The sequence below is a fragment of the Hippoglossus stenolepis genome, chromosome 9 (genome assembly GCF_022539355.2).
Source record: "Hippoglossus stenolepis isolate QCI-W04-F060 chromosome 9, HSTE1.2, whole genome shotgun sequence".
Taxonomy (NCBI): domain Eukaryota; kingdom Metazoa; phylum Chordata; class Actinopteri; order Pleuronectiformes; family Pleuronectidae; genus Hippoglossus; species Hippoglossus stenolepis.
This window is the reverse complement of record NC_061491.1, coordinates 8,275,198-8,287,485: the sequence shown is the minus strand read 5'-3', so window position 1 is coordinate 8,287,485 and position 12,288 is coordinate 8,275,198. Positions and strand designations below refer to the sequence as shown.

Sequence of the window (12,288 nt, the reverse complement as noted above, 5' to 3'; positions counted from 1 at the left end):
AAAATGCTAAATTAAACCTTATTATATAAAGGTTGCAACCATAATATTCAGGAAATAGTATTTTGCCATAACTCCCACCCCCTATGATAAGTTCTACACCCTATAACCTCTTATTAACTCTTAATAACTCTTACAACAAATAGTCTCTGACTGGCTCGTTCTGGGAGAGGAGGCGGGTCTACAGGAGCACGGCGACCAATAGTAGCCGAGCTCATCGCCTGACATCAAAAAGTAAACAGACTTGTTTTGATCTGTCAAAAAGCCACCAGGCACCTGAGCTGGTGAAGTGACTGAAAGGATCAGTGTCACTGTGTCAAACCGGTGTGGTTGGACGGTTGGTTTCCTGACGATCACGAGGATAAGTCAGTGCAGTTGTTTAGTGTCTGGGTTTAAAGAGCAACTCGCTGTTTTTAGAGCGTAACATAAGCTAACAGGCTAACAACTGTTAGCCTCCTAGCCAAGTTAACGTTAGCTGACGGCTTAGCGGCGTATGGGCAGCTAGCAGCAGGTCAACTGTAGGATAAATATATGTCACTTTACAGTCTCACGTCTTTATATTAGGTTTGTGTGTTAAGCTGCGGTGTAGAAGTAGCGGTAGCATAGCTGTGAACGTGACGATTAATTGTGAAGGGAGCGTATGCACCCAGCTTTAGCCGCTAACTGCCCTGATCCTCCCGTTACCTGTGGTGGGGGTGTCATGGGTTTCTGAAGAGGATGAAACAAACTGAGGATGGTGTCCGCTCCGGAGAGATAGGGACACGCGATGAAGCCTGAACTCCAGTGTCTTGCCATGGCTGAGGATGGAGAGCTGAGTCCAGTGGGAGGAGGCGCTGGTTCATCGGGCCGACAGACCTACAGGAGTACAGCCCATTTCCGCAGCCTGCTGGACGGCCTGCTGGCTCTCAGGCAGGGGGGCATCCTGTTCGATGTGGTGCTGCTGGTGGAGGGTCGACCCCTCCAAGCCCACCGTATCCTGTTGGCAGCCTCCTGCGACTACTTTAGGTAAGTAGGACCCACAGCAGGACGCAGTGTTGCTTTTTAATCTCATAATTGGTGTCACGTGATCTGCAAGACCCCCCCACAAGCCCTCACTCATGCACGTGGACACCAGTCAGAACTCACTTTGGACAAATGTGCAGCTATAACAGCACAGGCAGAACAAGCTGCACTCACATGAAAGCCAATTACCGGCCCAGGCCTTCTGGCAACTAAATATATCACAAGTCAAACAGTTTGACACAAATTACTTTTACTTTATTACAGCCCTAAATTTACATACACAAAAATACTCAATCTAATAAGTGAGTGCAGGTGTCTCCTGTCCCGTGTCACAAGACTTGGTGTAGAGTCCAGTTACAAATAAAGTTCCTCCTCTCGCTCATCATCCCCTGCAGCTTATCAACGATGTCATATGATCAGCAGTCATTGTCTATTGACTTTGTTGTTTGCGTTTCCTTGTGCTTTCCTTGTCTGCTTATGTCATGACATAATTGATCCTTCCTGAAATCTGTGTGAGGTCCGCAAACACACAACCGTCAGCATACTGTGTGTATGTGACATAGAGTGGTGATGCAGGTGTATTGACTGTGAGGAGTCAGTATATCAGTTTGTACTTTACCCTGTCTTGTAGTTTACCGTGCAGGGAGGAAGAGAGATGCTTCTCTTGCATTGTGCAGCTAAACCAGAGGCCTACTTTTAGTAGGTAGGCCTGAAATCCCATTATGTTGCTAAAAGTAGGTAGAGACAAGGCACGGTGTGCTTTCACTGTATCCTGGTCAATGTGCCTGTTTACCAGTAATAAAAACTGAAGTTCAAGTCTGTCAACATAGATTTGATTGAGGGGCTTTCCCTGCTGAAAATGGGCTTTTTCTTTTGCCATTTTGTATTTATTACACAGTTTCTAGTACATAATGATAGGGACATTTGCAGAGAAAGCAAAAAGTCTTTCGCAGATTTCAAACTGGGGTCATTAGAACAGGCTTTTTATCGTCACTGGGCCACCAGATTGATCCAACATAACCATAACCTAACAACAACAACATAACACTCCCCTCTCCACCAGGGGAATGTTTGCTAGAGGCCTTCGGGAGACGCAGCAAAAGGAGATAGCAATTCATGGAGTCTCCTACATGGCCATGAAAAAAATACTTGACTACATCTACACCTCAGAGATTGAGTTAGACCTGGAGAGTGTTCAGGAAGTCCTGAACGCTGCCACACTTGTACAGGTGAGATATCTGTTGCTCTTTTTTTTTTTGCAAAATTAAGCGTTTTTTAATTTGTCAGCTGACCTTTGTCCTCTTGTGATTCATAGCTTGAGAATGTCATCGGCTTCTGCTGTGATTTCCTCTTCTCCTGGCTGGATGAGGGCAACATTTTAGAGGTGCATCATCTCGCCGATCTGTATGGACTGCAGCAGCTTAACGACCGGGTCCACTCCTACATCCTCAGGAACATTCAGACTCTGTCTCGCACCGACGTGTACCGACAGCTCCCCCAAGACATAGTGTTCAGAGCACTGAGCAGCGACGAGCTTCAGGTGAACAGTGAAAACGAGGTGTACGAGGCGGCGCTTCACTACCACTACAGCCCCGAGCAGGTGGAAACTGACCAGGTGTACTTGCAGGTCAGTCCCAAGGTGTGTCTGTGTTTTATACTCTCTTCTCCATCTCCATCACATACAAAGTCTTTACTGAGCAGGAACGTTATTAATAACAGTTGCTTCTTTTGCTATTTCTCTGGACTTAAGGACAATCTCAGGATGGTTGATGCTGTGCGTTTCTGCCTGATTGAGAAACAAGTATTGCAGAGACTGTACGGCAGACTGAACCAGTGTCCGCTGAAGGATTTCGTTTCAGCCGCCTTGCATTACCATGAGCAGGTGATCTGGCAGCCCGTCCTGCAGACTCCTCTCACCCAGCCGCGGTCCACCTTCCATTGTATCCTGGGTTTCGGCGGGATGTTCACCTCCGGCTCCCTCACAGACAACGAGCACCTGTTTCAGGTGTTCCACCCGAGCTGGGGGGAGTGGAGGGCTCTCACTGCAGCATCCGCGCCGCGGATGTCCAACCAGGGCATCGCTGTGATCAACAACTTTGTTTATCTTATTGGAGGAGACAAGAACACCAGTGGATTTCGAGCGGAGACCCGCTGCTGGAGGTAAGAGCCCTTCAGAATATTTGCTTACTTCAGATGAACACAGATCAGACTTGTTCATATCGTGAACTTTTCAAGTCTACAACAATTAGTTATTTTCATTATTCATTTAATTGTAACTTCGTAGTTTTGGCTGAAGTGTCTCTCTCTGAAAATACCAAAAATGCCTTTAGGACCCAGTGCTGGAAGGCAGAGCTAAGACACGCCTACTCAACCCCCTATGAATTTCTTTGACCAACTCATTTTAAAATTGAAAAAATAATTAAATTTTTCAATGATGTCATATGATTTTCATCAGCTGATGTTTTCATGGATATGTAAAAGTTCCAGTTCCTTTTTTATCAGCCCCTGAAAATATGTTTACATCTACATTTTGTTTTTAAGGCTGAGGTCCAAACCTTTTAACTGACTTTGGAAGTCACAGTTGAGAAAACAGCTTAACTGTTCTGGAGCTCTTAATTGTGTCACTTGATATTAACTAGCAGATGTAAAAAGCCTCAGAAAAACCATTTACAAATCCCATCTCCTGATGAAGATCATATAATCCGATCAAAAGCCCAGAGGAGCTACTAAACAGACCTCGTTCTGATCCATGCAGCTGAATGTGACTCATCTGATCTGTTTTCTTCCAATAGAATTTTCTTTTTCATAGTTCATTTTATTTGATATCTACTTAAGATTTGTTAAGATTTGTTGCCCACTGATTGAATTTCTGGAGTCTTATTTCTTCCTCGCTCTTTTGTCTCGTCCTTTCTTCCCAGATACGACCCCCGTCACAACACCTGGTGTTCCATCCAGCCAATGCAGCAGCAGCACGCTGACCACTGCGTGTGTGTGGTGGGTGAACATATCTACGCCATCGGAGGGCGAGACTACAGTAATGAACTGGATTTAGTGGAGCGCTATGACCCGCACACCAACAAGTGGGAGTTTGTGTCACCTCTAAAAAGAGAGGTATGAGATGACAAATAACAGCATGTAGTACTTGTACCATCCACATGATGCTGCTACACACTCACCTGATATCTGTTGATCGGACTGTCCTGCTGTCGACCAGGTATTATCCATTTCTTAAAATCTCTTTAATACAAGTCTAACCTTCTCTTTAGGTGTATGCGCATGCTGGAGCAGTGGCAGGCGGAAAGATTTTTATCACCTGTGGCCGCAGAGGTGGGGCTTACCTCAAAGAGACGTACTGCTTTGACCCTGAGGCAAATCACTGGACAGCGTGTGCGGAGGGGCCGGTAGAGCGGGCCTGGCACGGCATGGCAGCTGTAAACGGACGTGTTTATGTCATAGGGGGAAGCAGTGATGAGCGTGGATATCGGCGTGATGTCCTGAAGGTACGATGTCACAAGTGATTAGTGGTGTTAACGCTGCTCAGTGAAGGCAGTGTGTCACACAGTCGCCTCACAGTCTTTCACACAATTTCAGATTAAATAATGCACTCCAGTATTTCGTTTTTCAATTTTACACAGAAATGATCTTTCTTCAGTTCAAGATATTTTATGATCTGTTGAGTGCAAACTTATTTTACATTCTGGTGAAAGCTTTGATGAGGTCAAAGTGTAACTTCACCCCACGTTTTCAGATTTACTGTCTCTCCCTGAAAATTCAAAAATTACCTATAGAACGCAGTGTTGGAAGGTGGGGCTAAGACCCCCCACACACACACACACACACACACACACACACACACACACACACACACACACACACACACACACACACACACACAGACACACACAGACTCACACATCTCTCTCTCCCTTCCACACACAGACATGATAAACTCCCACACACATATAAGAAATACCAGTTTGCTAAAGCTAAGTTATCTACGTTGTCTGACTCCAGTAGCAGCACACACACTTTTGCGAAAGAAATGTGGTTTGAAGTCGAGGCTTCTCGCCTCTAGAGTTTCCTGATGGCCGAGACCATGGTCATCCAGAGACAGCCGGGGCTAAACCGCGTCTGAGGAGCACAGTGGTCCTACATAAGACACGACCCTGAAAGGTCCAAGACGGTTTCAAAACATAGGTGGCACTATGAGCCACGTTCAAGATTTATTCATAAATTGGTATGTGATATCAAAACCAGCATTAATGTGTTTCAACAAAAAACAGTCACATACTTTTATTTACAACTCAAAAACACACTTAAATGTGCAGTATCTCTGTAGAAGCCCGTGGATTTAATGAATTAAATTACTATTATTACAGTTTGTAATACACTTTCATTAATTGATGCCCCCCTCCTTCTTTTTTCTCCTCAGGTCGCATGCTTTGACCCCACTGCCAACTCTTGGTCTTTAATGACCCCTCTCCCCGCTGGACACGGAGAACCCGGCGTAGCTGTGCTGGACAGTTACATCTACATCCTGGGTGGACGCTCTCACGACAAGAGTAACAGGATGAAATATGTTCACGTGTACAACACCACCGCAGACGAGTGGGAGACCGACACAGAGTTTAAGGAGCGTGTCTCGGGCATGGCAGCCTGCGTGGTGCTCATGCCCCCTAATGTGATCGGCCAGGGCAGGAGCTGGGAGCAGCGCACCAAAGCTTCATGGGAAGATGTGGACATCGACAACTCAGAGGACTCTAGTGAGGACTGAAGCAGCTGTGCTGACCTGAATGTCTGGCCACTGGAGACTGTTGATGCACTTTTTAAAACAAATTCAGCATGTTGAGTGTGAAGTACTTTGAGGATGTTGTTGTGGCAGCGGTTATAACAGCATCATGTCCTTTTTGCATGTTGACCACTTTGAGTGCCTCTGAACCAAAGTGTCATTCAGGATCTTTGCACATGTATTGTTACATCTCAGCTACAACGTTAGCCCCTGTTCAGAACTGGTATTAACATCTGTCCTGAGAGATCCGATCACTGGTGGACAGGTCTAACACCCGGGCCACACTGGGTGCTGATCTTCTGTGTCTCGCCCGCGTCTCTTGTTTACAGCTCGTGTCTGCTGCAGAGCTGCTACGTGAGGTTTCATTGAAACTGGTACAGGAAGTGTAGGAGGAATATTTATTTATTTAGCATATTTGAAAGATATAGACTTTGAAAATGTGGTGAAAGATCATTTTCACTGTCTATTTTGCCCAAAATGAAAACCAAGACGTTTCCGCGATGCACACGAGCTGCTCACGCACCCAGTGTGGTCGGGCATTAGTCCATCTGAGAGAGTGAAGTTAGGAGGGGCTCAGGGAATCCGCTCTACTGTGGAACAAGATTTTATCCATTTGAAAAAATAAATTGAAGTCATGATGTGGTGGTCAATGTTTATATCGTGGCCACAAACAAACCAATGTATGGTCACTGAGAGGTTCAATATGAATTTAATTCATTGTGAACCTGTAGCAGGTCAGAGGAAGTCAGCAGTGTAGGCAGTCCTTCATATCTGGCCCAGGATGCATTTGGGTGCGCTCACACCTGTACTTACTGCTGACCACTTTAGATCGGATCACTCAGCACAGATGTTAAAGGGATAGTTCACTAAAAAATGTAAATGCACTGATCATCTAGTCACCCCTATGCCGATGGAGGGCTGGTGAAGTGTTTGAGTCCAAAAAATACTTCTGGAGTCTCAGAAGTAAACTTTGTAGCAGCCGAATCCAATACAATTGAAGTCAATGGTGACCAAGACTTCAGACGTAATAAAACAACAGAAAAAACTTAACATGTCTCCATACGGCTCCTGTGGTGTCATCCAAGTGTCCACATTTGCGCTGAAGACATTTAGGCTTAAAACACGGTGTTAATGACGCCATTATGTATGTCGGGGCTTGCGGACTCTTGGATGACAGCTTGTTGAGTAGATGATGAGTGCATTTTCATGTTTCAGTGAACTTTCCCTGTAAAACCAGGTCTGAGGCCCCATTCACACCTGGTGTTAACATGTGCTTTTTGTGATCAATCTCAAGTGGACAGCTCTAAAAACAGGTGTGAACACACTCAATTCGGATATAGATCCGATCCCATCAGACCACATTTGGAGTGGTCTGGGTCACATGTGTCCACACTCTTTTAGCAGTGTGAACGCGTCTCTTCTCGTTGGTTCATTTGTGACCTCTGGTATCCGTCTATCTCGTAAGACAGTGGCAGCGTCTCGGCCGGTCAGGTTCAGTCACATGTGGGGCCACATTTTAATGCCAGGTGTGAACGCACCCACTCAGAGCTGTCCACTTGTGATCGGATCACAAAAACCCACGTTAATACCAGGTGTGCACGGGGCCTGAATCCCACCATGACCATGAAACCCTGCCTGCTCAAATGCTAATGCGACTCTTTTTGGCCGATCCCTCATTATGTCCTGTCACTGTAGCTGTTTCAGTGTCGATTGTCATTGAAACGCTATCCTCAAAGTAAAGCAGTGTAGACTACTGGCTATGCAATGATATGGTGGTACAGTATATGGAGAGAGGTACAGAGGTTTACTGGCAGCTGTTACCTGTTGTAATGTTATTCTTAAGCTAGTCAAATTTCTGTGAAGTCAATTATTTAAGTACGATTTAGTTCTCGTTTCCAGCCTAGAAGCTGCTGGTTGATGCTATGGTTGAGTTATCATCACCTCCAATCTACTGAATAATATTTAAGGCATTTTAACACTGTGCCTTTATTTTTATTTGTTTTTGCTGTAACACATGAGTCTGTGTTGTGAAGTTTTTATTTTTATGTTTACCAGTGTCTGATTAGATGGAGATGAGCCTCAGATAATGTGCCTCGGATGTCAGAGACGTTGAAGTGATTTGTAAGTGGATGATGAAGCACTGGTGCTACAGGATGAAAAGCCCAGCTCCTAGCATGTTGCCACGTCTCTAGGTTCATTATGAATGAAGTCCTTATGTGTGTGTAATGTAAACCTAAACATTATGATAATAGGTTGTTTCTGTTTCCATTGATCTTCCTTACTGTGTGTTATTCCATGGCAGAATCCAAAGAGTAGTAGAATATTACAATTTGTTAAGTTTACCTCTGCTCCAATGTTTCTGTTTGTTGCCTCAGTTCACGGTTAACATTATTAGTGTTATTATTATAGTCAGATGTGTTAAATGACACTTTCCTCACTATGCACCTTTTGTTTCTGTCACTGGAAATCCTCCAGGAACAAGTGGAGTCTCAGTTTTGTTTTCTCATAGGATCAGAGTTATGTCTTAAGAAGGACAACAATGTGTTGGTACTTGCTGTCACACAAGAAATGCAAAATTGGTACTCAAGATAATGTTTCAAATTTAATAAAAGCACATCTCAATACTATATCGCTTCTGTTGTGCCTGCATGTTAGCTGGCATCAGGGCTGAGGATGCACATGCTGGTTAAAGGCTGACCTTAGACAAACAAGATAACCCACTCTTTATTTCTCCATCAGAATTTTACAACACCTTTTAGACTTGTTGGTTAAACGTAGCAATCTCTCGTTTTTTTGTCCGGAATTCCCAAATCTTTTACCCGTAGCATTTCTGGGTTAGAAAAATACTATTACTACTAATCACCTGGAAAACTGAGCCCAGGTTTTGAGAGTTTTCTCTATTCTGTTATAATCTGTCCCACAGGAATTTCCTTAAAAGAATTGCACCTTTTAACTAAAATGTGCAGAACATTTTATTGAATAACCAAATCAATTAGATAATAATAATAAACTTTATATATAAGTACAAGCAAATTGTAGAGAAGCCAGATCATACTCAACAATGCAATAAAACAAAACAGATGAAAAACAACAATACAAATATATTAAGTATAAAAACACTTCACCATACAGGTTTTTAAGTGAGTTATTATTTGTTGTTTAAAGTCCCTGCCGTGCCCTTGACTGTATAACTTATACCTCCACTCTTGAATGAAAAGTTTATGTCACTACCTTTTTGTATATAACCTCACAGTGAGATGAATACAGTGTAAAATCTCCACAGGTGACCTTCCTTGTTTGAACTCCTCAGCTGCCTTGTGCCCTTTTATTCCACCCAGTCTCCACCAGTTCCTCTCCATTTGTCCCTACACACCATCAGCTTTATGAAGGCCGACTGCTGCTTTCCTCTGCGAGGCCGTTTCATCTACATCTGTCACCCCCCGCTGGCCCTAAGTGAGTGGCCCCCCACCCCTTTGTGTTTCACACCACTGTGCCAGCCCCCGTCCAGCTTGTCTGCCTGGATGTGCTGACACCAGCACTGGACATCCACAGGATCCACTATCTGCTGCGTTTATGCATCAGTCCTTTTCATTCCACTGCTGTATACTGCCACCGGGGGGATACTTAAAGACATATGTCCTGCACTCAACCACGTCAGCTGCCTCCACAGACATCTGAGCACAGGTCGATCCTCTGCTCTTTGCCGGAACCATTATCAGAGCAATTAAAAGCCCCAAATTGCCCCATTGACATGCAGCTATGAAGATTAAGCCCAGTGGAGTTGTGAATGTGTGTGTGTCGAACTAATTTTACTAAGTGCTCGCTTTCATTCTTATTTCTACTGCTGTGTGGGAGAGCAGGAGGTCCAACGTCTGGCAGTAAGTCGATAGAGGACAAAGAAAGTCACCTGTGGCTGGAGATCTGGACTCAGAGAGGCTCCTCATCTCTGAGTGTCACAGACAATACAGTGCAATGTTCCTGCTGAACATCTGTGGAGCAGCCTGACCGCTGCGCCCGCTGACCTTTTGTTTCAGTTCAATTTGTACGTGTAAAGCAACAAATCACAACATACATTATCTCAAGCTTTTTCCAGCAGCTTTGTCACTCATTGGAGAAAGTTAAACATAACAGCAGTTACATACAGCACAAACAAACATTTTTTCGCCATGCTGCAAACGCAGAACATACAACAAAACTATTGTACAATATAAGAAAATGTTATAATATAGAATTGTAATGGAAACATGATCAGACATTTTACCAAGAGAAACTAAAGCTTTACAGAATCAATTTGACGGATCTCACTTGGCCCAAAACAATTCTCCGAAAATATTCCATCACATATCTTTACAAATATCTTTCTGACCCTTTAATATTTGTCACGCCCAGTTAAATTCATTTTACAGTAGCAGCTCTTCAAGTCAATCACTGATGCTCCACTGCAGATTCATCATTTTTACCTGATAAATTCCAATCTGTCCTCTGTCCTCACTTCTACCTGAAAGTGTTCAGCTGCTATCTGTTTATTTTTATTACATACGTCACATTGTTTACATTCTTAGCAATATGGTGCGAGTGCTTACATTAAATTATCCTCATACAAACACAACCCAAATGAAGCACAGTGCTCGCTCTCAGCTTCATCCATAGAATCAAATTAACAAAAGAAAATGTGTCAAGGAAAAACATTTTTTTTCTAGGATTCATAACAGACTTAATTTTGATTTATGTCTTTAATTTCAGAAGAAAGGATTTAGCTGTGTTGCTTTTATGAAATATTCTCCACACGACAGCGTTTTATTTGTTCAAGAGAAAGATCTAAGTATATTTTCAGTTATCATTCCATAATGATGTTTGAATAATTTATAATAATTCTGTGACGTCTAAGCAAGTTTAAACTGACTTCTCCTTTCTGTTGTCCTAACAACTTGTTTTATCGTTTTGTACTCAAAGTGTTGACAGTGCATGACTCTATGTTAGATAATGTATAAACTAAGTCACAGGTATAAATCATCTTCTTCACTTCCTCACATCATACGTAATGTGTTGTGAGTCCATCTGCAGCTGCAGAATTAAATCTCTGAAAAGGCCAGTGTTGATTTTGCTTATTTGACAGAAATTTCCACCACAGTGTCTGTAACACACATTAAGGAAATGGGGACAAAACTGTGATTATGTATTATTCTGATCAATATCCTGTGTCACAAGCTCTTTAATATCTCAACCAGGGTTTCATTTCCCCAGTTTCTTACGACATGATTGTACCGTCACTGGGTTCAATTTAAAAACTGGCTTCTGGGAGATGTAATCTCACTATTTTTAAGAATCTGAACTTCATCCCAGCGACCGTCTCACCCAGTGATGCAGATACTGTATCTCCCTCCTCTTCCTCATTAAAATGAGTCTATGAACTTTGTGCATTATGTGTTATTATAATATGTACTGGTTCAAGAGGTCTCCGAGATAATGAATCCCACGGAATAAAAATCCACATCAGGCCGGGATTGTTCCTGAAGGATGACCTCCTCCTCCTCCTCCTCCTCCTCCTCCTCCTCCTCCCTCCCCCTGGACTTTACAACAGTCATTAGTAGCTCATATCCATCCCGGGCGGAGGCGATGGGCCCAGTCTGTGTTTCTTAGTGGTGAAAGGGAGCAGACAATCCCCCATTTTCCTGCTTCTAAAGGCTCATTGAGATGGAGAACGAGAGTCGTGCAGTGTTTTATGATGTTGGTGGGTAAACCCCAGCAGGTGAGCCGCAGTCACAGTAACACCACGTCTTTAATGCATGCTGGGCCTGTCCAAACTACAGAGTGGTCCCCATTACATCAACAAAGAGCAAATACAAACAATCACCACCAGCCAATGTGCTGCTTATCAGAGCTGGCCCTGTGCAATGACTGCAGATGTGCAAAAACAATCCTTCCCCAGTCTCAACTCAGTAAACCTGCAGGATATTTGGATGTAAATCAAAATGCCAGACAGATGCTCCTGGAGTTTTTCAGGGGCAGAAATAAAGGATATGCAGTAGAGGAGGAGTCATGTAACATATAGTTACCGAACTGCAGTAAACAGCATTAACAGTGAACTGAGGCAACAAACAGGAACATGGAGCAAAGGCCAACTCAGCAAATAGAAACGTTCTTCTAAAATCTGACGCGTCAGAAGACAAAAGTCTCGTTAAGGATCTGAAATTCTGCAAACTTTGTTGCTGACCTCTGTGAGTAGAGTCAAACAGTTGAGAATACTTTTAATACAGGTCTAAAATCTCTGACATTTCTCTTATTCTTTCACATAACTTAGTAGAAGTGTAAAAATAGACACTGTCAAATTATTTCCCAGAACCGAAAACAAAATGTGAAGAAGAAATGGGCAGTAAGATCACAGATGCTCAATGGAAAGACGGATTAGAGAGCATTCATCGATGCTCTAATAATGTGAGGTATTGTTTAATCCAATTTAAAGTTTACACCACCTTCACTAAGGAAATATACCCTGAAGT

At 43.3% G+C, this 12,288-nt stretch overlaps 1 protein-coding gene across 2 annotated transcripts; it reads left to right on the top strand.

Annotated features, from left to right (window-relative positions):
- The first annotated feature begins 200 nt into the window (after nucleotides 1-200).
- Nucleotides 201-6,763, top strand: klhl22 (kelch-like family member 22). 2 transcript variants are annotated; one of them, XM_035166555.2, is made up of 7 exons: nucleotides 201-1,002; nucleotides 2,063-2,228; nucleotides 2,315-2,626; nucleotides 2,750-3,159; nucleotides 3,918-4,110; nucleotides 4,266-4,499; nucleotides 5,432-6,763. In XM_035166555.2, exons 1-7 carry the CDS (start codon nucleotides 764-766, stop codon nucleotides 5,771-5,773), a joined length of 1,896 nt encoding a protein of 631 aa, XP_035022446.2. In that variant the 5' UTR covers nucleotides 201-763; the 3' UTR covers nucleotides 5,774-6,763. The 2 variants fall into 2 exon arrangements, with proteins under 2 accessions (XP_035022446.2, XP_035022445.2); XM_035166554.2 differs by having other exon boundaries at nucleotides 2,315-2,638.
- Nucleotides 6,764-12,288: the final 5,525 nt, after the last annotated feature.

Bases quoted from the DNA above. Each gene is read 5' to 3' on its own strand.
- klhl22 (XM_035166554.2), top strand. From the start codon at position 764: ATGAAGCCTGAACTCCAGTGTCTTGCCATGGCTGAGGATGGAGAGCTG. The intron at 1,003-2,062 runs GTAAGTAGGACC...CCTCTCCACCAG, and splicing joins GCCTCCTGCGACTACTTTAG to GGGAATGTTTGCTAGAGGCC. The intron at 4,111-4,265 runs GTATGAGATGAC...CCTTCTCTTTAG, and splicing joins TGTCACCTCTAAAAAGAGAG to GTGTATGCGCATGCTGGAGC.